Here is a 25,466-nt window from a genome sequence, read left to right on the forward strand (position 1 = left end):
GACAGAGACAAAGAAGAAGTCAAAGAGAAAAGGAGATAGAAGTAGTAAAAAAAAAAAAAAGTGTACCCTAGGGTAAATTTAAAACCTAAAACTGATAATTGAAGGTCTTCTCTGTAACCCTATAACACTCCAATACCACTTTGTTGTCAGTGTAAACAAGGGCATAGCCGGAAATCACTGAGGCCACTGACAACCATAGCCTTCCTATCAAAAATCCTTAACCCAGCAGGTTTCCTAACAGGAGATCCAAATCTTAATTAATTACCATACAAAGGTCCAACCAGATCTAGGAGGAACTCCCTTCAGGACAGGATGATAGATAGTTCCTCCCAGGCGATTAAGGGAAAAAGACACAATGGGTATTCAGTAAGTGATAAGGAAACTCTTGTAGAAGCAGAGTTAGGAAAATTGCCTAATAATTGTTCTGCTCAAACTTGCCAGTTGTTTCCATCAGCCAAATGTTAAAGTACTTACAGAATCAGGAAGGAGCCATCTATACCAATTCTAAGTTAATAGGGACTGAACAAGTTCTTATTAATAGCAAAGAATAATTGGAATCCCAAACTTACAGGATTTTCAACAAAAGTAAAGTTTGCTAATAGTTAACAGTGTAACATGTATTATCCTAACTTCTAATCTTATGGAAATCAGACCCTATCTGTGCCCCTCAAAGCTCAAGTCCATCAGCCCAGGGCCATACAACTAATACCCCTACTTATAGGGTTAGGAATGGCTACTGCTACAGGAACCAGAATAGCCAGTTTATCTACTTCATTATCCTACTACCACACACTCTCAAAGGATTTCTCAGACAGTTTGTAAGAAATAATAAAATCTATCCTTACTCTACAATCCCAAATATACTCTTTGGCAGCAGCAACTCTCCAAAACTGCCGAGGCCTAGACCTCCTCACTGCTGAGAACGGAGGACTCTGCCCTTCTTAGGGGAAGAGTGTTGTTTTTACACTAAGCAGTCAGGGATAGTATGAGATGCCACCTGGCGTTTACAGGAAAAGGCTTCTGAAATCAGACAATGCCTTTCAAACTCTAATACCAACCTCTGGAGTTGGGCAACATGGCTTCTCTCCTAGGTCCTGTGGCAGCCATCTTTCTCTTACTCACCTTTGGGCCCTGTATTTTTAACCTTCTTGTCAAATTTGTTTCTTCTAGAATCGAGGCCATCAAGCTACAGATGGTCTTACAGATGGAACCCCAAATGAGTTCAACTAGCAACTTCTACCGAGGACCCCTGGACCGACCCACTGGCCCTTCCACTGGCCTAAAGAGTTCCCCTCTGGAGGACTCTGCAACTGCAGGGTCCCTTCTTCCAGCAGGAAGTAGCTAGAGTGGTCATCCGCCAAATTCCCAATAGCAGTTGGGGTGTCCTATTTAGAGGGGGGATTGAGAGGTGAAGCCGGCTGGGCTTCTTGGTCGAGTGGGGACTTGGAGAACTTTTCTGTCTAGCTAAAGGATTGTAAACACACCAATCAGCACTCTGTGTCTAGCTAATCGGGTAGGGGACTTGGAGAACTTTCCTGTCTAGCTAAAGGATTGTAAATGCACCAATCAGCACTCTGTGTCTAGCTAAAGGTTTGTAAACGGACCAATCAACAGTCTGTCAAAACGGACCAATCAGCACTGTGTAAAACGGACCAATCGGCACTCTGTAAAGTGGACCAATCAGCTCTCTGTAAAGTGGACCAATCAGCAGGATGTGGGTGGGGCCAAATAAGGTAATAAAAGCAGGCCACCCGAGCCAGCAGCGGCAACCCGCTTGGGTCCCCTTCCATGCCGTGGAAACTTTGTTCTTTCGCTCTTCCCAATAAATCTTGCTGCTGCTCACTCTTTGGATCTGCCTCGCCTTTATGAGCTGTAACACTCACCGCAAAGGTCTGCAGTTTCACTCCTGAAGTCAGTGAGACCACAAACCCACCAGAAGGAAGAAACTCTAGACTCATCTGAACATCAGAAGGAACAAACTCTGGACACACCATCTTTAAGAACTGTAACACTCATCGTGAGGGTCTGCGGCTTCATTCTTGGAGTCAGTGAGACCAAGAACCCACCAATCTGGACACAGGATGTGTTATACAAAACTTATAGGAGGCTATTACTTTGGACTCACTTCCTCCATCAGGCCCAACAAACTAAACCAAAATGGAGTCACTAATGCTAAAGTCCTACATGATCAAAACGAAACTAAGTTGGTTTTTTTTTTTTTTTTTTTGAGACGGAGTCTCGCTCTGTCCCCCAGGCTGGAGTGCAGTGGTGCGATCTCGGCTCACTGCAGGCTCCACCTCCCAGGTTCACGCCATTCTCCTGCCTCAGCCTCCCAAGTAGCTGGGACTACAGGCACCCGCCACTATGCCCAGCTAATTTTTCTGTATTTTTAGTAGAGATGGGGTTTCACCTGTTAGCCAGGATGGTCTCGATCTCCTGACCTCGTGATCCGCCTGCCTCAGCCTCCCAAAGTGCTGGGATTACAGGTGTGAGCCATCGTGCCCGGCGAAACTAAGTTGTTTATCTGACCTTCTACAAAATCAGGAGAGAGAGAGAATAGCCAAGTCTCCCACCAGGCCAGTTTTAGCCGGCATGATAAGGATGTCCTCTCTGCTTTAACCTTTACAAGAAAAGTAACTTTGGGCTGAGTGCAGTGGTGGCTCATGCCTGTAATCCCAGCACTTTGGGAGGCCAAGGCAGGAGGATTGCTTGAGTTCAGGAGTTCAAATCCAGCCTGGGCAACATGGCAAGACCCTGTCTCTGAAAAAAAAAATTAGCTGGGCATGGTGGCACACACCTGTGATCTTAGCTCCTCAGGAGGCTGAGGTGGGAAGATTGCTTGATCCCAGGAAGTTGAGGTTGCAGTGAGCTATGATCGTACCACTGCACTCCAGCCTGGGTGACAGAGCAAGACTCAGACTCCAAAAGGAAACTTTAAAATGACCAATCCAAGTTTTCTTTTCTTTTTTGTTGAGTTGGAGTTTTGGTCTGCTTGCCCAGGCTGGAGTGCAATGGTGTGATCTTGGCTCACTGCAACCTCCGCCTCCCTGGTTCAAGTGATTCTCCTGCTTCAACCTCCTGAGTAGCTGGGATTACAGGCACCTGCCACCGCACCCAGCTAATGTTTTTGTATTTTTAGTAGAGATAAGGTTTCATCATGTTGGCCAAGCTGGTCTCGAACTCCTGACCTCAGGTGATCTGCCTGCCTCGGCCTCCCAAAGTGCTGGGATTACAGGCATGAGCCACTGCGCCTGACCTCCACGTTTTATTTTCTGTTTCTGCTTTACTTGGTCCTTTTTCTGCCTGTAAAACCAACCTACCGGCTCAGCTCATGGGAAAACTAGTTTCATTTTGTGAAATGAAGTGTTGCCCAATTGTAGAATTGCAAATAAAATCAATTAAGACTTTAAACTAAATGTGTTGTAATTTTGTTTTTTTGACAGATGCCCAATGAACACCCTGGGAATGAGATCCAAGAGGCGATAATGGCATCTGCTCTAATAACTAGTACATCGGCTCTAGGCTTAGATTGTTCACCACTGAATAAATAAACATATTTATTCAGCAGTGGGGAACTTACAGCAATGATGGGGACAGATAGAATCCCTGATGTCATCAGGCTGATATGCTGCTGACAGAGGACAAAAAGCAAACAGATCAATGAGTCAGGAAAGCAAGGGTTTTTTTTTTGTTTTTTGTTTTTTGTGTTTTTTTGAGACAGGGTCTTGCTCTGTTGCCCAAGCTGGAGTGCAGTGGGGTGATCATGGCTTACTGCAGCCTCGATCTCCTAGGCTCGAATGATCCTCCCGCCTTGGCCTCCCAAGTATCTGGGACCCTAGCATGAAGCACCACATCTGGCTAATTTTTGTTGTTGTTCTTTTCTTTTTTTTCCTTTTCTCTTTTTTTTTTTTTTTTTTTTTTTTTGCCTGTTAGAACTTCCTTGATTTTTTTTTTTTTTTTTTTTTTTTTAGAGACTGGGTTTTGACATGTTGCCTAGGCTGGTCTCTAGCTCTTGGCCTCAAGTGATCCTCCCACCTCAGCCTCCTCAAAGGGCATGTTTTTAGGCATAAGCCACAGCAGCCAGCCAAAACAAACAAACAAAAGTAATGTATACTTTGTGTTAATAATTTTGCATAGTATATTGAAAATTTGCCAAGAAAGTACATTTTAGATACTCTCACTACACACACAGTTAATTATGGAAGGCAATGGGTAGGTTAATTGCTTAACTTTCATAATTGGCCAGGTGTGGTGAAAATGCTTGTAATCCCAGCACTTTGGGAGGCCAAGGTGGGCGAATCACCTGAGGTCAGGAGTTTGAGATCAGCCTGACCAACATGGACAAACCCCGCCTCTACTAAAAATACAAAAAAATTAGCCAGGCATGGTGGTGCATGCCTGTAATCCCAGCTATTCGGGAGGCTGAGGCATGAGAATCGCTTGAACCCAGGAGGCGGAGGCTGCGGTGAGCCGAGATCGCACCATTGCACTTCAGCCTGGGCAACAAGAGCAAAACTCTGTCTCAAAAAAAAAAAAAAAAAAACTGTCATAATTATTATTTCACTAGGTACATGTGTATCAAAACAGCATGCTATACACCCTAAATATATAAAATAAAACAAACACATACGGTATTGTCAGGTAGTGATAAATCCTATCACTACCTGACAATACAGCAGTATGTGTTTTACTTTCTGTATTACCTATATTTATATTTTACCTATGTGGTAAAATATAGGACAAAGAGGGGTAGTGGTAGGAGGTCCTGTTGGAGAGCATTGGTGTCCAATAAGGATTTAAAAGTATTTATTTAACAAAGAATAGCAGAAAGTGGATGGTTGATTCACTCTTGGTGCAATCTCGGCTCACTGCAACCTCCACCTCCCGAGTTCAAGCGATTCTCCTGCCTCAGCCTCCAGAGTAGCTGCGATCACAGGCACTAGCCACCACACCCGGCTAATTTTTGTATTTTTAGTAGAGACGGGGTTTCGCCATGTTTGTCAGGCTGGTCTCGAAATCCTGACCTCGTGATTCGCCCGCCTCGGCCTCCCAAAGTCCTGGGATTATAGGCGTGAGCCACCGCGCCTGGCTGATCTGGTTATTTTCAAAAGATTCCAAAAGACGGGTTTCTTCAGTGTACAGAGGAGGAAACTGAGGCACAGAAGGATAACCCAATGAGTCCCAATATAGAGATGGAAACTGCAACCGAAAAAGGGGACCCAGCGCTGAGGTCCCCGGAAATGGTCATTTATGGGCTTGGGAGGTGACCAGGGCAGCGCGCGCTGACCTATGACGTCATTGGGACGTTAAGCATCGTAGCATCACCTGGACGTAGCCCCATTTCCCTTCCCGGACAGGTCCTCTGATAGTCGGGTAGGGTCTCAATCAAGCCTCTCATTAGTTAGTTGGTCTGTCAATCCATTTCATTCCTGCAGTCTTCCGCCCCGCCCTCTTAAGCTCGCCCCTGATAGGCTGGCGCGCCCGTCACTTCAAAAAGGTCCGCATTCCTTCCGCCTTTCTCCAGGACACCGAGGGCGAGGAGGGTGGATACCAAGCGGCGCCCGCCCTCAGAGCACTATTTCCATCTCTGATTGGCTCCGCTGGGTGCCCGTCGCTATTCCACTCGCCGCTGATAGGCCATTCAACCGCCGCTCTGCGCGGCGCCGGCTCGGCCCCCGTCGGGTGTTTGTGGTGGGGCTGCGGAGTCGCGGATCCCGCCGGAAGCGCCAGGACAATGGGGACCCGGGACGACGAGTACGACTACCTATTCAAAGGTGCGGCCGGTGGGGCACAGACGGGCGAGGTCGTGGCGGCGAGGCGGCGGGCAGACGGGCCAAGGCCGCGCTCCAGGCCGCTGGGCCCAGGCCGGAGCCCGGGGCTTGGGGCCCGGCAGGTCAGGCATCCCAGAAGGCCGGGGCCAACCGGGCAGCATCACCTTCGGGCTAGGATGCGCGGCTGTACGGAGCCGGAGGCCCGGAGAGACCTGGGGGACCCAGGATGCGCCGGGGCGGGGCCGGGGCCTAGAGGGGGTGGGGCCCGGAGCGGTGGGAGAGGCCGTTAGGGCGGGGCCTCCGAAGGGGGTGGAGCCTTCCCAAGATTTGGCGGGCCGGGCTGGGCTGAAAGCGTGATTCGGGATGGGGGCGGGGTTTTTAGAGGCGGGTCTAAGGCGTGATGGGCGTGATCAAGAGGTGGGTTGGGCCTGGGCAAATGGGGGCGGGGCTCTCACGAGGCCAGTCCTGATTGGGGCAGCGTGTTTGGGGGTGGGGCCCGGGACAGGCGGGGCAGGCAATGGGGGCTGGGCCGAGATGAGGGCCTGGGGGTGAGGTGTGTGGTGGTAGGAGCCTTGGATTGGGGTGCAAAGCTGGGATTGAGTGGAAAGATACCCGTGTGTGCAGCAAGAATTCCATCTCTTCACTCAGAGCTCTCAACAGCGCTAAGCCAGTACCTGCACTTTTCTGAGCACTTTACGCGAATTAACTAAAATCCTCACTGCAGCCCTTTGAGGTTGATATTAACCAGCCTTTCTTTTTACACATTAGGAAACTGAGGCCCAGAGTGACAAAGACACAGTTTACAATTGTTGGAGTCCGATTGAGCCCAGGCCACCTGTAGGCCTTACTACTTAGGAAGCATGTCTTAGGGGGCTTGTGGCCAGCATCTGGGACTTCGGGTTGTTAGACCAACTTCTTCCAACATGTGCGCACTGGTGGCCAGGGCCCCAGCCAGGCTGCTGGAGGGTCTTCCCTCCCCGAGAGACTGAGGGGGCTCTAGGAGCATCAAATAAGGCCTAGGTAGATCAGGCAGCCATTGCCCCTTTGGCGACAGCTGGGGAGCTTCCTCCAGCTGGAGGAAGCTGGAGTCCCTTGTTTCTCAGCTGATCCTTCTATGCCCAGCTACACTTTGGCCTAGTGGTCTGCCCTGGTTGAAGGGCTCCCTGGCTGACAATGGCAGCCCTTGAGGGCTAACCCCTGGATCCAAGGTGCCTTCACCCTGCGGCCTGCTCTATGAGGGCCTGCGTCCCACATCAGCTGTTGTTATCCTCACCTCGCTGAGCCGTTCCTCCGAGTGTGCTCTGTGGCTTGCACCAGGCCTAGCTGGGCCTTGTGTCTGGTCTCATCCAGCGTCTTGTGGTTGTGGGGAATGGGGCAGAGGTCTCCCCAACTGGGCTGTCCGTGTGGCGAAAGCCTTCCGAGGAGAGGGAGAGGAAGTGCCTCTGCAAGGGCCTAGAGTCGTCCTGCGGCACTGAGGGCTCTGGCAGCTGCACACAGGTTGATAATGTCACTGGTGGGTGAGGTTCTGTGGTCGGCAGGTGCCAGGCCCAAGGTCTCGCCCTCATGGCAGGAGGAAGCTTTGGAAGGGTTTTGGAGACTGGGATTCTAAAGGGCCATCTGGAGACAGGGGAACTAAACTTTGGATCCTGCTGAGCGGGTGCCGTCTCCACTCAGCCCACCCTGAGGCAGCTGCTCCCAGGTCCTAGCTGGGCACCCACCCAGAGGTGGCACTGCCAGGGCAGGGGTGTTGCTCCCCACGTGCCCCGTCCAGGTTTCTGTGGTTATCCCCTCCTTGTTATTTTCGACCTTTTGCTGTGTTAAATGACCCAGCCCCGAGTGTTTGCCCAAGTCATGGTTTTGCCCTTTGGATTATTTCCTTGAAGTGCATTCCCAGCAGAACAGTTACTGGGTCAGGAGCAACGGAGAGGCTGTGTGGTTCCCGGGACTCGTCTGCAGAGACTGCTTCCTGGAAACACTGATCTAGCTTCTGCGGCATCTGGCATTTGGCAGGCAGGCGGTGTGGGGTGGCGGGGGCGGGGGGTGCCTGCCCTGCTGCCCTTCCCACACTGGCCTCCTTTTACTGAGTCTAGCAGGTGCCCTGCTGACCTTCTGAAGCCACTTGATAGCAAAAATCTAACCCAAAAGGTCAGCGTTTCCCAAACTGGTCATCTGCCGTCTCACCTTCACGGCTGTGCCTCATCAGAGGACCTCCTCTATTCTCTTTCAATATTTATCTTTCTTTTTTCTTTCTTTTTTTTTTTTTTTTTGAGACAGAATTTTACTCTAGTCACCCAGGCTGGAGTGCAGTGGCACAATCTCGGCTCACTGCAACCTCTGCCTCCCGAGTTCAAACGATTCTCCTGCCTCAGCCTCCTGAGTAGCTGGGATTACAAGCACCCACCACACCCGGCTAATTTTTGTATTTTAGTAGATATGAGGTTTCACCTTGTTGGCCAGCTGATCTCGAACTCCTGACCTCAGGTGATCCACCTGTCTCAGCCTCCTAAAGTGCTGGGATTACAGGCATGAGCCACCGCGCCTGGCCCCTGCCTTTGTTTTTTTTTTTTTTTGGTGGCCACATCACGCACTGGCTCCCTTGACCTCAGCGGCCGAGGCCAGCAGATCCCCCGGGTGATGCCCCGTGTGCCGTTTGTTTTCCTCCGTGAATGTTCTTTCCCTCCCCCAGGAATGACCCTATTGATTTGTACCTAATTATAGAGCCTCACATTTATCCTCCTAACATTTTCTCCTTTAGCCACGGGCCATTTTCATAGCCTGCCACTAATTGCCGTGGGACCCCAGATTTCTTTTCTGATGGACTGGGGGCTCCATGGGTGCAGCTGTGTCCCTAAGGGCCACTGAGGCCCTCTCGGAGCCCTTCCCCTGCCCTAGAGGCCCTGACCAATCAGGGCTCACCTGGCCCCGGAGGACATGGGTAGTGGGGGAAACAGGCCGCAGCTGCCCCAGGCCCTGTCCTCTGGGTCTTGTCCACCCCTGCCCTGCCCAAGGACAAGGTGGCCCCTGTCCCCAGGGAACGGGCCTGCCTGGTACTTCCCTTTCTCTGCTGAGGCTCCCGAGGCAGCTCCCAGCCCTCAAGCCTGGGCAGACCTCACAGTGGGCCTGCTGTTCCAGTTGCTGTTTGGGGACCCACACATACCATCTTCCCCATTTAGAATGGAGGTCCCTCCAGTGCCCTGGCTCTGTACACCTCCCCAGAGAAGAGCTGAGACAAGAGTGGCCCCCAGTGCCGGTCCCTGGGGCCTAGGATGCTTAGGACCTGCTTCCAGGGGAGGGATGGGGCACTGCTTGGCTCCACCAGGCTCTGCCGGAATGGGGGCACCATTCCCCTGAAGGGCCTCTCAGTCTGCCTGAGCATTAGGGTCTGGGCCCCCAGGGCCACCATACTGTCATGGGGCAGGCCAGGGCACCCAGGACTTCTCAGAGGTGCCAGTTCTTTGTTTTTGCCAACTGGGCTTGCCTGCTCTGTCAGCCAAGTGGCATGTCTGGGGTAGGGGGGTCGCTTCCCAGCCAGTGAAGCCACCAACTTCTGTGGAAATGCTTGGAGCTGTGTCCTCAAGGGCTCTTTATTTCCCCAAGACAACAGATTGCTTGTGTCCTAGACAATGACGTTTTCATTCCCAGTCTGCATCCTGGACCAGCCCCGCCGCTGCCCCGCTGGCCACCTCTCTGCATCGGGCACCCAGTGCCAGGGACTGGCTGGGCAGCTCAGCCTCTTTGCCATTCACCTGTTTTGTCACCCAGGCTGAAGTGCAGTGGCTTAGTGTCAGCTCACTGCAACCTCTGCCTCCCGGGTTCAAATGATTCTCCTGCCTCAGCCTCCTGAGTAGCTGGGATTACAGGTGCCCACCACCACGCCCAGCTAATTTTTGTATTTTTAGTAGAGATGGGGTTTCGCCATGTTGACAGGCTGGTCTCGAACTCCTGAGCTCAAGTGATCCATCCGCCTTGGCCTCCCAAAGTGCAGGGATTACAGGCGGGAGCCACTGCACCTGGCCTGCCATTGATCTATTCAGTGGCCGTTTGGCCTTTGCTCTGACTTGGTCACTCTGGGTTGAGTGTCCCCAGCTGTTCAGGGAGAATGACAATATTTACATCTGTCCCTGGGGCAGCCCTGAGAATGTGGACAGCTGAGGCCTGCAAAGCACTGGGGACCCAGCCTGGCCAAGGTGCTTGAGGGCAAAACTGATGGGGCTGGGTGCCGTGGCTCACGCCTGGAATCCCAGCACTTTGGAAGGCCGAGGTGGGTGAATCACTTGAGGTCAGGAGTTCGAGACAGCCTGGCCAACATGGCAAAACCCCATCTCTACTAAAAATACAAAAATTATCTGGGCGTCCTGGTGCACGCCTATAATCCCGGCTACTCGGCAGGCTGAGGCAGGAGGATCTCTTGAACCCAGGAGGCGGAGATTACAGTGAGCTGAGATTGTGTCAGTGCCCTCCAGCCTAAGTGAGGGAGATTCCATCTCAATACAAACAAACAAAAAACAAAAACAAACAAACTGACGGGGCTGAGGAGCCCCTAAGGCTGTACAGCTGGGGCAAGGCTGGAATGGTGTGAGGGTGTCAGGAATGCCTGGGCAGGGCCCGAGTTTCCTGTCTAATTTCCTGAGGACGTGAGAACTGAGCAGACCTCCCTGGCCTTGGCCAGGCTCCCGTAGCTGCCATGGAAAGGAGGTGAAGGTTGGTGGTATAGATGGGAGCCCCCACAGTGAGTCCATCTTGGCCCCCAGTGGCCTGGGAGCCAATTCTCATCCCTACTGGCTTGGTTGGGAGGTGCTGGGCCACACGCCTACATTCACTCCACCTCTTTCCATCTTTCTCTCTCTTTTTTTTTTTTTTTTTTTTTTGAGATGGAGTCTCGCTGTGTCACCCAGCTTGGAGTGCAGTGGCACGATCCCGGCTCACTGCAACCTCCACCTCCCGGGTTCAAATGATTCTATTGCTGGCCGGGCGCGGTGGCTCACGCTTGTAATCCCAGCACTTTGGGAGGCCGAGGCGGGCGGATCACGAGGTCAGGAGATCGAGACCATGGTGAAACCCCGTCTCTACTAAAAATACAAAAAATTAGCCGGGCGTGGTGGCGGGCGCCTGTAGTCCCAGCTACTCGGAGAGGCTGAGGCAGGAGAATGGCGTGAACCCGGGAGGCGGAGCTTGCAGTGAGCCGAGATCGCGCCACTGCACTCCAGCCTGGGCGACAGAGCGAGACTCTGTCTCAAAAAAAAAAAAAAAAAAAAATGATTCTATTGCCTCAGCCTCCACCACCACACCCGGCTAATTTTTGTATTTTTCATAGAGACGGGGTTTCACCATGTTAGTCAGGTTGGTCTCGAACTCCTGACCTCAAATGAATCTCCTGCCTCGGCCTCCCCAAGTGCTGGGATTACAGGCATGAGCCACTGTACCCGGCCATCTTTCCGTCTTTCTCTGAAGTCCACTTGGTAGCCCTGTGCTGGGCACCCATGGTGACGTGAGAGAATGCCAGCCCCGTTGTGTTAGGTCTTGCACGCCAGGCCAAGCAGTGGTTTTTGGGGAGAGGAGAGGTCTGAGCCGAGGGGCCTTGAAGGATGAGTAGGAGTTTGCTGGCTGCCCCAGGGGGAAAGGCTGCCCCATGCGGTGGGAGCTGGGGTGCCCAGAGCCTCAATGCCCACCCCATAAGGCAGAACCACGACTCCCGAGCCACGTGCTGGGGCTTGGAGTAGGACAGTGAGTGTGGCAGTGAGTTGCGAAGGAAGAACTTGGACTGTGGATGCAGAAGACCTGGGTTCAAATCCTGCCTGGCTCACTTCCTAGGCGGTGGCTCCAGACAAGTCACTTGGGGAGCACCGTTGGGAGGTGAGGGCGAGCCCACAAACATACATAGCTTCAGGGTTCTGCTCTGCCCCCGCGTCCCGTTCCCCATCCGAGCCTCAGTTTCCTCATCTGTAAAAATGGGCTACATGAGGCTTCTGCGAAGTAATGCACATCAAGAGCTTTGTTAGCACAGGCTCATCGAATATTCTTCTTGTTCTTGTTATTCTTCCCTTCCAAGCAGCCAACCAGAGGGGGTACCAGGTGGGGTTGTAGGGGCTGCCTGATCCTGCCCTCCTCACCTGTGGCCCAAGGGTGGTGACCTGGCATCCTCTAGGTATGGGGCAGGGGGCATGCCTGGGAGGCTCTGCCAGCCTCTTTGGCGTTTTGTTTGTTCACTTGACAGACATTTTCTTGGGTGTTTATTGTGTGCCAAGCACTGTGCCAGGAGCTGATTCCTGCCTTTGGAGCAGACTGGCAAAAGATAAATGCCACCTGACAGGTGAGAGAGTGGCAAGAGTGACGGAGGAAGAGCTGGGCCAGGGAGCAGGGTAATTCGGAGAGTAAACTTTTAGTAGCATAGCAGGGAGGGCCTTCTTGGCCAAGTGGCATTTAAGGGGCCACACGAAGGGGATGAGGGAGGGAGCCAGGTGGGTGCCTGGAGAAGAGCGTTTCTGGCAGCAGGAGCAACCCGTGCAAAGGCCCTGAGGCAGGATCGCACCTGGCGTGTTGGGGGAAGAGCATGGAGGCCTGTGTGGCTGGAGCAGAGTGAGCCAGGGGGCGAGAGGGAGGAGGGGAGGGCCCTGTGGGCAGTGGGGAGGACGGGGGCTTTTCCCCTGCGGGAGGTGGGGGCCACGGACGGTTGCCTGCAGAGGAGGGAGGGAGGGAGGTGCCCCGGCTTGGCACTCCCGGGCGCCCTCTGGTGGCTGCTGCAGGAGGACAGCCTTTTGGTTGGTGATGAGCGTGAACACAGGGACCACACAGACAATACCTTCCAGGGTCTGAGAGTCTGGAATGGAATGGCCCAGGGAGACATGGTGGGGTGCACCCCTCATCCTCCCTTCTCTTGGATCTGTTTTGGATGTGCTGAAGGATTGACTCTGAGATGCGAGAGAAAGGAAGGAGTCAAGAATGACTCCAGGTTTCTGGCGTGAGTGCCTGGTAGGACCAAGCCAAAGTTAACCAAGATAAGGAGGGTAGGTGAGGGGTGGGTGAGCAGGCTTAGGGAGTGATTGGGAGCTTGGCTCTGCTCTACTGGGTAAGAGGGGCCTGGGACCCCTGAGGAGACAGTGAGCACGCCAGTCTGGGCTTCTAGGGAGAGAGGTAACATAGGAGTTACCAGCCCATGGCTGGTATTTACAGCCATGAGCATGGACGGGGTCACCTGGGTACTGGGTGTGGACAGAGATGCCTGTCCTGAGGCTCCCTGAGGTTCGAAGGTGGAGTGGGAGACTGAGTGGGAGTGACTGTGAGGAGAGGAGTCGGGGTGTGGAGCCCCTGAAGGCAGGGAAGGAGGGAGAGCTGGCTGGGTGCCTGCTGCACAGGCCAGGGGGAGTGGGGGTGGCTGAGGCTGACGCTGACTGTGGGGGCAAAAGCATGCTTGGTTTGAGTTCTAGGACTTGGGGACAGGAGGTGGAATGAGTGAGTGTAGACGATACCTTCCAGTGCCCGAGGCAGGAAGTTGGGTCAGGAGAGAATGTTTTCTAGAGGGAAAATTCCAAGCGTGTGAGTGCAGCCCCGCAGTGTGGCCAGGGGAAGGTCAGAGGACGGCTGCCTGGTGGGCTCCAGGCCCTGCTCCCTCAATGAAGCAGGGGTCCCGGGTGGGGCCAGCGGACCTCTGGGTCAGCCAGGGCTCAGCCTGGCTGCCAGCACCTCCCCGAGCTCCGGAGCAGCAGCCATGCCCATCTCTGCCCGGACAAGGAAGCCTCATCCTCAGTGGATGCCCCCTAACTCCTTGGGACCAGGGGTGACCAAGCCACTGAGCCAACCCATCCTCAGGTGCCAGGGCCCAAGGCCCACGCTTGGGGGTCCACAGGGCTTCTGTCTGGGGCGTCTGGTTGGCTGTATTCAAGTGTACGCACACACACTGATCTTCCCCACATGGTATGCTCTGGGTCTGGAGACAGCTCACCCAGACCCCACCCCAGAGCCTGGGGTGCCTGGGCCCGTAGCGACAGTGCTTCCATGGCTGGGACAGGAAACAGTTTACAAAGCGGCTCACCCCTGGCCTGACCAGCCGGCACCTGCTCTGCTCAGGGAACGCGTTCCTGGTGCTCCTTGGCCAGCATGAGACAGGCCTGCTGCACACCCCGTGTCGACTGGGCTCAGGCCCCCTGTCCCTGGGTGCTGTTGCCCACAAACCCTCATCTCCCTTCGGTCCGTGCTGCGCTGACTCCTTTCTGGGCCAGGGTTTGCATCTTGGCAAGCTGCTCTGCCGCGCACCCACCTCCTGGGACAATGCATACCTGTGTTGGAGACTTGTGAGGAGCTGTGCACACGCATGGACTGCCGCGCAGACTGCCCCTTGAATGAGGACTTGGCCTTGGCTGGAGCTCCCTGCAGCTCAGCAGGGGACCTGACCCTGGGGACAGGGGTGGTGGGAGGTGGCTGCAGGCTCTTTCCTCCTGGCTGCGTCCTCAGGGCACATTCCTGTTCCCCACTCAGCCATCTGTGCTGAAGCTGGATGTGGGTTTGCTGCACCAAGAGAGGTGGGGGTTGAGGTGGGAGTAGCCCCTCATGTCCTGTCACTCACCTACCTGGAGCAGTGACCCTTCCCACGCCCTGACCAGAAACCACAACAACCGTGACAGCTGCCCACTCATATCCCTTCCTGTGCGATGCCTGCTCTTTTTGTGGGGGGAGACAGAATCTCTATTGCCCAGGCTGGAGTGCAGTGATGCGATCTCGGCTCACTGCAACCTCCACCTCCTGGGCTCGAGCGATTCTCCTGCCTCAGCCTCCTGAGTAGCTGGGGCTACAGTAGCCGCCATGCCCGGCTAATTATTATTATTATTATTTTATTTTTTATTTTTTGAGATGGAGTCTCGCTGTGTCGCCCAGGCTGGAGTACAGTGGCGCAATCTCGGCTCACTGCAAGCTCCGCCTCCCGGATTCACGCCATTCTTCTGCCTCAGCCTCCCAAGTAGCTGGGACTACAGGCGCCCGCCACCACGCCCAGCTAATTTTATTGTATTTTTAGTGGAGATGGGGTTTCACCATGTTAGCCAGGATGGTCTCGATCTCCTGACCTGGTGATCCTCCCGCCTCGGCCTCCCAAAGTGCTGGGATTACAGGTGTGAGCCACCACGCCCGGCTAATTTTTGTATTTTTTATAGAGACGGGATTTCACCATGTTGGCCAGGCTGGTCTCAAACTCCCGACCTCAAGTGATCCGCCCGCCTCGGCCTCTCAAAGCATTGGGATTACAGGCGGGAGCCACCGTGCCTGGCCATGCCTGCTCTTACTTCCTCTTCCTGTGACTGCCCCCCTGTTCACACATTTGGAAAAAGTAGTCCAGAGGTGAAGTGACTTGCCCAAGGTCACCCCGCTCAGGAGCCTTCTCAAGCTGTGTCTGGCTGCAGGTGGAGGCTCAGGGTTGATGGGTCTCGAGCTGCTCTGCCTACCTGGCTGCCTGGGTCCCCTTGCCCCACCTGGGACAGCCCTGCTCTGAGGACCAGAGACAGGCAGGTATGCTATCTGCAGTGGCTGTTTCTGGAAGGCAGGAGCTTTCCTTCACTTCTGCACCACTTAGCACAGCGCCTGCAGGCTCTGGGCTCCAGGCATCTCCGACTCCTCCACACCGTTCGCAGCCGTGTTGGTGCAGCACCCAGGGAACTGGCGGGAAGGTTGTGGGGGCGGTAGTGGGTGGAGCGTGGGGACTCACAGAACCTCGCCTTCCCACCCAGTGGTGCTCATCGGGGATTCGGGCGTGGGCAAGAGCAACCTGCTGTCGCGCTTCACCCGCAACGAGTTCAACCTGGAGAGCAAGAGCACCATTGGCGTGGAGTTCGCCACCCGCAGCATCCAGGTGGACGGCAAGACCATCAAGGCACAGATCTGGGACACCGCCGGCCAGGAGCGCTACCGGGCCATCACCTCCGCGTGCGTGTCAGCAGCCTGGGCAGGGACGCCGAGATTCGGGGGTGTGGGCATGCAGCGCGTGGGCTTGGAAGGATGTGTAGGAGGTGGGCAGGAGAAGGGGAGATTGTGCTCCCAAGAGCAGGGAGTGAGGCTGGAAGAACACCTTAGCCATGCGCCGTGGGACCCTCAGGCTGACCAGTGCCCGGCCTTGGCCACACCAGGGTATCTCTGGGTACCAAGTGCAGTGAGGACCTGGCTCAGGCCACTCCGCCTTGCCGCTGCCCCTGCCCAGCCAGCATCCCAGCCTTCCTCCTCCCTCAGCTTCCCTCCTCACTGGTGCCCACACCTTGTCCCACACGCCTCCTGTCGTCCCACCTGGGCCTGGCTCCCCTTCCCTGCAAAGGCTTCCCGACCACCAGGACCCACTCAGCTGCCTTTTTCTGGACCCCTCCCAAGCCCCCCAGCCATTCCCACCACCGTCTTGAGGTCCTCTGGGCTCCCTCCCATCTCCTTCATCCCTCAGGTACATCTGTCTCTCTGTTACCTCCTCTTTTTTTTTTTTTTTGAGATGGAGTTTCACTCTTGTCGCCCAGGCTGGAGCGCAATGGCGCGATCTCGGCTCACTGCAACCTCCGCCTCATGGGTTCAAGTGATTCTCCTGCCTCAGCCTCCCGAGTGGCTGGGATTATAGGCACATGCCACCACGCCAGGCTAATTTTGTATTTTTAGTAGAGATGGGGTTTCTCCATATTGGTCAGGCTGGTCTCAAACTCCCGACCTCAGGTGATCCACCCGCCTCGGCCTCCCAAAGTGCTGAGATTACAGGCGTGAGCCACCGTGCCTGGCTGTCACCTCCTCTTTTTTGGAGACAGACAGGGTCTTGCTCTGTCGCCCAGGCTGGAGTGCAGTGCCACAATTGCAGCTCACTGCCCCCTTGACCTCCCAGGCTCAAGAGATTCTCCTGCCTCAGCCTCCTGAGTAGCTGGGGCTACAGGCGTGCACCACCATGCCTGGCTAATTTAATTTAATTAATTAATTTATTTATTTGTTTTTTATTTTTAGTTTTTGAGAAAGAGTCTCGCTCTGTCACCCAGGCTGGAGTGCAGTGGCGCAATCTCAGCTCACTGCAAGCTCCGCCTCCTGGGTTCATGCCATTCTCCTGCCTCAGCCTCCCAAGTAGCTGGGACTACGGGCGCCCGCCACCACGCCCAGCTAATTTTTTGTATTTTTAGTAGAGACGGGGTTTCACCGCATTAGCCAGGATGGTCTCGATCTCCTGACCTCATGATCTGCCCGCTTCAGCCTCCCAAAGTGCTGGGATTACAGGTGTGAGCCACCGTGTCCGGCCTATTTATTTATTTTTTTGAGATAGAGTCTCACTCTGTCATCCAGGCTGAAGTGCAGTGTCACAATCTTGGCTCAGTGCAACCTCTGCCCCGCAATCTCAGCTCACTGCAAGCTCCGCCTCCTGGGTTCACGCCATTCTCCTGCCTCAGCCTCCCAAGTAGCTAGGATTACAGGCGCCTGCCACCACGCCTGGCTAATTTTTGTATTTTTAGTAGAGGCGGGGTTTCACCATCTTGGCCAGGCTGATCTTGAACTCCTGACCTCGTGATCCACCTGCCTCGGCTTCCCAAAGTGCTGGGATTACAGGCGTGAGCCACCATACCCGGCCTATTTATTTATTTGTAAAGACAATGTCTCGCTCTGTTGCCCAGGTTGGAGTGCAGTGGTGTGATCATAGCTCACTGCAGCCTTGAACTCCTGGGTTCAAGCGATCCTCCCACTTCAGCTTCCCAAAGTGCTGAGAGTGGGTGTCTGTCTCCTCAGTGGGCTGAGTCTGGCCCTGCATGGTAGGCAGTGCCCTTTTCTCTGTGCTGCTGCTGTTTCCTTCTCCCCGCCCCCCACCTTTTTTTTTTTTGTCTCGCTCTGTCCCCCAAGCTGGAGTGTAGTGGCGTGGTCTCGGCTCACTGAAACCTCGGCCTTCAAGGCTCAAGTGATCCTTCCACTCAGCCTCCCGAGTAGCTGGGATTACAGGCACATGCCACCACACCCAGCTAATTTTTGTATTTTTCCTTTTTTTTTTTTTGAGACGGAGTCTCGCTCTGTCGCCCAGGCTGGAGTGCAGTGGCGCAATCTCGGCTCACTGCAAGCTCCGCCTCCCGGGTTCACGCCATTCTCCTGCCTCAGCCTCTCCGAGTAGCTGGGACTACAGGCGCCCGCCACCATGCCCGGCTAATTTTTTGTATTTTTAGTAGAGACAGGGTTTCACCGTGGTCTTGATCTCCTGACCTCGTGATCCACCCGCCTCGGCCTCCCAAAGTGCTGGGATTACAAGCGTGAACCACCGCGCCCGGCCTTTTTTTTTTTTTTTTTTTTTGAGATGGAGGTTCGCTCTTGTTGCCCAGGCTGGAGTGCAATGGTGCGATTCTCCTGCCTCACCCTCCCTAGTAGCTGGGATTACAGGCATGTGCCACCATGCCTGGCTAATTTTGTATTTTTAGTAGAGATGGGGTTTCTTCATGTTGGTCAGGCTGGTCTCGAACTCCCGATGTCAGGTGATCCGCCCTCCTTGGCCTCCTAAAGTGCTGGGATTACAGGCATGAGCCATCGTGCCCTGCCAATTTTTGTATTTTTCTGGTAGAGATGGAGTGTCACCATGTTGCTCAGGCTGGTCTGAAACTCCCAGCGTCAAGTGATCCTCCCGCCTCAGCCTCCCAAAGTGCTGGGATTACAGGCATGAGCCACCACGCCCAGCCCCTTCTTCCCTTTTTTTGATGACCTCATGGTATCTTCTATCTCCAGCTCCCAAACTCACTCCTGAGACCCCCACATTTCAGAGCTGGATCCAGGGAGCAGCGCTGGGGCCTCCAGACACACACCCTTCCCTTGAGGCCATAATGACTGCCCCTTGGCTCGGCCGTGGACGACCTACCCTGGGCGTGACGTGTGCTGTTATCCCGTGAGGCCGCTGCTACCCATGGTCGTCCTCCAGAGAGGCTCATGGGCCCCTGACCCCGCAGGTACTACCGTGGCGCAGTGGGCGCCCTGCTGGTGTACGACATCGCCAAGCACCTGACCTATGAGAATGTGGAGCGCTGGCTGAAGGAGCTGCGGGACCACGCAGACAGCAACATCGTCATCATGCTGGTGGGCAACAAGAGTGACCTGCGCCACCTGCGGGCCGTGCCCACTGACGAGGCCCGCGCCTTCGCAGGTGAGCGGACGCGGACGGAGATGCAGGCATCAGAGAGGTGTCTGGAAGGCAGGAGGCCACTCACAGTGTTGAGGCCCCAGGCCACAGCCCTGGTCTCCCTTCCCTGAGGAGTGGCCTGGGGATGGGCCAGGTGGGTGGGCGGGGTCCCTGAGAGCATGTGGGAGCCTGTCACCCTGCCTCCCCACTCACCTAGGCAGTATTCTTTGTTCCAGAAAAGAACAACTTGTCCTTCATCGAGACCTCAGCCTTGGATTCCACTAACGTAGAGGAAGCATTCAAGAATATCCTCACAGGTGGCCGGGGACTGGATGGGTGTGGGTAGGGCACCAGCCAGGCAGGGTGGAACACGGCCTCAGAACCTTCGCTTGTTTTGTTCATTTGCTTGTTTTTTTCTTTCTTTTTTTTTTTTGTCAGGGCGGGATGGAGTCTTGCTCTTTTGCCCAGGCTGGGGTGCGGTGGCTCGATCTCAGCTTACTGCAACCTCCGCCTCCCAGGTTCAGGCAATTCTCCTGCCTCAGCCTCCTGAGTAGCTGGGATTACAGGTGTCCACCACCACACCCGGCTAATTTTTGTAATTTTTAGTAGAGACAGGATTTCAGCATGTTGGCCAGGCTGGTCTTGAAATCCTGGGCTCAAGTGATCCTCCTGCCTTGGCCTCCCAAAGTGCTGGGATTACAGGCGTGAGCCACTGCACCTGGCCTGTTTGTTTGATTTTTTTTTTTTTCCACCACTGCCCCTAACCTTTGCTTGTTAAACCTGCCGGTCCACCTGGACACTTCCCAGAGTCAGACCAGGTCTAGCCCTTGCTGGTACTGGGGACACAGAGACCCCCTGGCACCAGTTCCTGGGGATGGGCCCTGCCTTAACTCTTGGCGCTGTGGGGAGGCGGGTAGCCTCAGGGACCTGGAGCCTTTTGCCTTCTGGGAGTTTACCTCTGAGGGAGGAGGGCGCTTCTGATCTTAGGGAGCGAGAGGCCTGGGCTGGCTGTGACCAGATGTGGGTCCTGCCCTGGCTGGGTGCGCAGCCCCTGTCCTTGTTACCCCTGATGTGATGGGGGCGCTGTGGGGGTCTGGAGAGGGGCTCTGGAGTCCTGCAGGGAGGGGTCCCCCTCGGCAGGCAGGGCACGTGCTGGCTCACCCCACGACCCCCTGCACCCCCTTTTGCAGAGATCTACCGCATCGTGTCACAGAAACAGATCGCAGACCGCGCTGCCCACGACGAGTCCCCAGGGAACAACGTGGTGGACATCAGCGTGCCGCCCACCACGGATGGACAGAAGCCCAACAAGCTGCAGTGCTGCCAGAACCTGTGACCCCCGCGCCTCCGCCCAGCGTGCGTGCACGTCCTCCGCCCGCCCCCGCCACGGTGTCCTCCGGCCCCTCCCTGCTGTCCCTCTGTGGCCGGCTCGCTCCAGCCCTCCCAGTGAGCTCTGCACGGCCAGGCCGGGGCCCAGGAAGGACAGGAGCCAGTGCTACCCGCGTCCTGCCCGGGGAAAAGCTAGAAGCCCCGGTTTGCTGCACCCATGAAACTCGGGTCCCCGCGAGCATCTTGGCGGGGTGGGGAGGGCGGCAGGATGGACGGGGCTGGCCAGAGGTGAGGAGGACTGGCAAACGGCGCCGGCTTCTCCGCTTTTCCTCGGCCGACTCCAGGGAGCGATTGCCTCCCTCCCTCTGTGGCCGGGTGACCCAGCCAGCCCGTTGACCCCCACCCAGAGCCCTGCTCTGGGCCAACCCGAAGAACCAGGCAGCGGGGGCTGGGGCAGGCGGACCCCCCGGGCTCTCAGCGCCCACCTGCTCCTCCGCGCACAGCAGCTCGCACAGGCTTCCCACCTCTGCCTGTTGATCGATGCAGGGAGAAGCCCGCCCCCCACCCTCCCCTCTCCTGCACGCAACGCGCCCTCTCGGCCCTCCTTGTCCCCCTCCTTTGTCTCGTCTCCCCATCTGGTCTGGAACCTGTTTGCAAGTGAAGCAATATCTCCGTGTTTTGTATATACAACCGCTCTTGTAGCCTTTGGTTTTTGTTAATGTAGAGAAACACAGATTCTTTATACACTTTGTAAGATTTACGCCAAACCCCAGCTCTCGATCTCTTCTTCTCCCCGTGGCCCCTGCACTGTTGCCCGGTCCCTGTCACCCCACCCATTACTGAAATGTATAATCTGACTTCCTGTACAGAAACCTGCCGCTGCGCCTCTGTCTTCTTTCTTTTCCGCCAGGCGCCAGCTCCTGGGCCGAGGCCCCTCTCGCTGCACGTTCCCCAATGCAGGCCAGACCCCCTGTCTCCCCGGCCCACCCCACAGGGAGCGAGAGGACCCCAGCACCTACCAAGGGCAGCGTGGAAGTTGGCCAGCGCAGTTGGGGTGGGCCCTCGCCAAGCTGCCCCTGTGGCAGGGAGGGAGGGAAGGCTGCCGCTTGTCCTTGACCTTAAATTCCTGGGTCCTAGGACCCCAGGCCTGCGGGCGCCCCCTGGTGGGGACGGGAGCCAAGGGCAGTGACCAGGGTTCATCACTTTGTCTCCTGCCAGGGCCTCCCCTCCCCTGGGGTCCTGACGAGGGTGCCTTGCCCAGTGGATGTTGGTGATGCCAGCTGTCTCCACCCTAGACTGACACCGGAGGAGGGCCCAGTGGGGAAATGCCAGGGACAGCAAAACGTGTGGCATGGAGTTCCTCTTCCCAGGATCCAGCGTCTCCCTCCACCTCACCCCTGCAGTGACCTTGGGACCAGTGTGAGCTGCCAGCAGCTGCCCAAAAGCTCCAGCCTCTAGCTGAAGAGGCCACCCACACCCTGGACACCCTGGGGACCCATGAGAGAGGACAGCACCATTCCCTCTTGATTCTAGACTCTGGCTGCCCTGCCTGGAGGGATAGGGGATCGCAGACACCTTTTCCCAGAAGAGCTCCAGGTCGCTGGGAGCTGTTTAGACACGGGAGTTGGAGTGAGCCAAGGGGTGCGCTCCAGGCCCAGGGAGCAGCCTGGCACAGAGCTAACTGGCAGAATTGGAGGCACCCGGGCATCCTGGGCTCCAAGGCCCATTGACAGAGACCCCAGGGACATGGATTCCCCTGGGTGTGGACAGGGCAGGTCATGTGGTGGACAGAGGCATTGGGTGCTAAGCAAGAAAGCACCTTGAGTATTTTGTTTGTTTGTTTTGAGACAGTCTTGCTCTGTCACCCAGGCTGGAGTGCAGTAGCGTGATCTCGGCTCACTGCAACCTCTGCCTCCCAGGTTCAAGGGATTCTCCTGCCTCAGCCTCTAGAGTAGCTGGGATTACAGGCACGTGCCACCACACCTGGCTTATTTTTGTATTTTTAGTAGAGACAGGGTTTCACCATGTTTCCCAGGCTGGTTTTGAACTCCTGACCTCAGATGATCTACCCACCTTGACCTCCCAAAGTGCTGGGATTACAGGCATGAGCTACCGTGCTTGGCCTTAGCACCTTGAATTTCAAGCAGTCAAAAGGTCAACAAATATTTCTAGAGCCTCCACTATCTGCTAGGCCTGAGGTGGGGACTGACTGACATACTCTATGTCCCTTTAAGAGTCAGAGGCCAGCAATACCAGTTTAATTACTCTGATTTCAGTGATTTAATAAGCACGTCATGCTCACTCTGCCAGAACGTGTTCTTAGATCTTTTATTATTATGGCAACATACACATAACATAAAACTTACCTTTTTTTGGCCAGGTGTGGTGGCTCACGCCTGTAATCCCAGCACTTTGGGAGGCCAAGGCGGGTGGATCACGAGGTCAGGAGATTGAGACCATCCTGACTAACACGGTGAAACCCCATCTGTACTAAAAATACAAAAAAAAGTTAGCCAGGCATGGTGGTGGGTGCCTGTAGTCCCAGCTACTCGGGAGGCTGAGGTGGGAGAATGGCGTGAACCCGGGAGGCGGAGCTTGCAGTGAGCAGAGATCGTGCCACTGCACTCCAGCCTGGGCGACAGAGCGAGACTCCGTCTCAAAAAAAAAAAAAAAAACTTTTTTTTTTTTTTTTTAAGTCAGGGTCTCACTGTCGCCCAGGCTGGAGTGCAGTGGCATGATCTCGGCTCACTACAACCTCCACCTCCCAGGCTCAAGCCATCCTCCCACCGCAGCCTCCCAGGTAGCTGGAACCACAGGCACATGCCACAACACCTGGCTAATTTTTGTATTTTTTTGTAGAGGCAGGGGTCTCACTGTGTTGCCCAGGCTGGCCTCGAACTCCTGGGCCCAAGAAATCCACTCACCTCGGCTGGGCGCGGTGGCTCACGCTTGTAATCCCAGCATTTTGGGAGGCCGAGGCGGGCGGATCACGAGGTCAGGAGATCGAGACCATGGTGAAACCCCGTCTCTACTAAAAATACAAAAAAATTAGCCGGGCGTGGTGGCAGGCGCCTGTAGTCCCAGCTACTCGGGAGGCTGAGGCAGGAGAATGGCGTGAACCTGGGAGGCGGAGCTTACAGTGAGCCGAAATCCTGCCACTGCACTCCAGCCTGGGCAACAGAGCAAGACTCTGTCTCAAAAAAGAAAATCACCATTTGGTTGCCATTATGGTAATAACTGACTCAGGCAAGGGTCATCAATTGATATTAAGTTCTTGGAAACTGATTGTGTTGAGGAACAGGCTATTTAATTACTTTCTTTTTTTTTTTTTTTTTGAGACGGAGTCTTTCTCTGTCCCCCAGGCTGGAGTGTGGTGGCGCGATCTCGGCTCACCGCAACCTCCACCTCCTGGGTTCACGGCATTCTCCTGCCTCAGCCTCCCGAGTAGCTGGGACCACAGGCGCCCGCCAACACGCCCGGCTGATTTTTTTGTATTTTTTAGTAGAGACAGGGTTTCACCATGTTAGCCAGGATGGTCTCGATCTCCTGACCTCGTGATCCACCCGCCTCGGCCTCCCAAAGTGCTGGGATTACAGGCTTGAGCCACCGCGCCCGGCCTTATTTAATTACTTTCGAAGTATCTCCCCAGAAAGCACTTATTAACAAAGTGTAAAGCCAGGTGCCGTGGCTCATGCCTGAGGTTAGGAATTTGAGACTAGCCTGGCCAACATGGCAAAACCCCGTCTCTACTAAAAATACACAAATTAGCTGGACGTGGTGGTGTGGGCCTGTAATCACAACTACTTAGGAAGCTGAGGCAGGAAAATCACTTGAACCGATGGCGGAGGTTGCAGTGAGCCGAGATGGCGCCACTGTGCTCCAGTCTGGGCCACAGAGTGAGGCTCCATCGCAAAAAAAAAAAAAAAAAAAAAAAAAAAAAAAAAAAAAATTGGTCGGGCATGGTGGCTCCTGCCTGTAATCCCAGCACTTTGGGAGGCCGAAGTGGGCAGATCACTTGAAGTCAGGCGTTCAAGACCAGCCTGACCAACATAGTGAAACCTGTCTCTACTAAAAACACAAAAATTAGCTGGGCGTGGTGGTGCAAGCTTGTAATCTCAGCTACTCGGGAGGTGAGACAGGAGAATCCCTTGAACCTGGGAGGCAGAGGTTGCAGTGAGCTGAGACCACACCATTGCACTCCAGCCTGGGTGACAGAGTAAGACTCTGTCTCAAAAAAAAAAAAATTAAAATTAAATAAAATATTCAACAACAACAACAACAAAACACCAAAGTGTAACATACTAACACTGGAGAAACTGGCAGACACCATTTGAACCAAGTGAGCACAATCGATAGTGGACAAAATCAACATTGTATGCATCCTGAAAACACAATGTCACATCTGTTTCCTGCCACAAATGCAAAATCATGAGGAAATATTAGACAAATAGCAATGGAAGGACTTTCTGCAAAATTACTAGCCTGGAATTTTTGAAAAATATTGATGTCATGGAGAGAAGGTAAGATTGATAAAATGTTCCAGAAAGAGAGACTAAATTAGAATCATAAAAACAAAATACAACACTTGATCCTAGGATGGATTTGGGATTTTTTATTTTTTGACATAGGATCTTGCTCTGTTGCCCAGGCTGGAATGCAGTGGTGAGGGAATGTCTCACTGCAGCCCAGAACTCCTGGGCTCAGTTGATCCTCTCACTTCAGCCTCCCAAGTAGCTGGGACCACAGGAGGATGCCATCACAACTGGGTAATATGTTTTATTTTATTTTGTAGAGATGGGGTCTCACTGTGCTGCCCAGACTGATCTCAGACTCCTGGACCCAAGAGACCTTCCTGCCTTGGGCTCCCAAAGAGCTGGGATTGCAGACATGACTCACTGTGCCTGGCCTGGACTTTGGATTTTTAAAGGACTTTATTGGAAACTTTTTTTGAGACGGAGTCTGGCTGTGTTGCCCAGGTCAAGATCTCCGCTCACTGCAACCTCCACCTTGCAGATTCAAGCAATTCTCCTGAGTAGCTGGAATTACAGGTGCCCACAACAAAACCCAGCTAATTATTTGTATTTTTAGTACAGACAGGGTTTTACCATGTTGGCCGGGCTGGTCTCAAACTCCTGACTTCAAATGATCCAAGTGCTGGGATTATAGGCATGAGTCACTGCCCCTGGCCTTTGAATGGGCTCTGGGAATTACATGATAATATTAGATGAACATTAATTTTCTGATTTTAAAGGTTATACTGTGATTATGTGCAAAAGTGTGCTTAT

General features: G+C 54.4%; 1 protein-coding gene across 1 annotated transcript; it reads left to right on the forward strand.

Annotated features, from left to right (window-relative positions):
- Positions 1–5,460: 5,460 nt before the first annotated feature.
- RAB11B (RAB11B, member RAS oncogene family) lies at positions 5,461–21,053 on the forward strand. The gene is made up of 5 exons (XM_055237527.2): positions 5,461–5,774; positions 15,485–15,680; positions 18,683–18,876; positions 19,089–19,169; positions 20,043–21,053. Exons 1-5 carry the CDS (start codon positions 5,735–5,737, stop codon positions 20,186–20,188), a joined length of 657 nt encoding a protein of 218 aa, XP_055093502.1. The 5' UTR covers positions 5,461–5,734; the 3' UTR covers positions 20,189–21,053.
- Positions 21,054–25,466: the final 4,413 nt, after the last annotated feature.

Source organism: Symphalangus syndactylus, chromosome 13 (assembly GCF_028878055.3).
Source record: "Symphalangus syndactylus isolate Jambi chromosome 13, NHGRI_mSymSyn1-v2.1_pri, whole genome shotgun sequence".
Lineage (NCBI taxonomy): Eukaryota > Metazoa > Chordata > Mammalia > Primates > Hylobatidae > Symphalangus > Symphalangus syndactylus.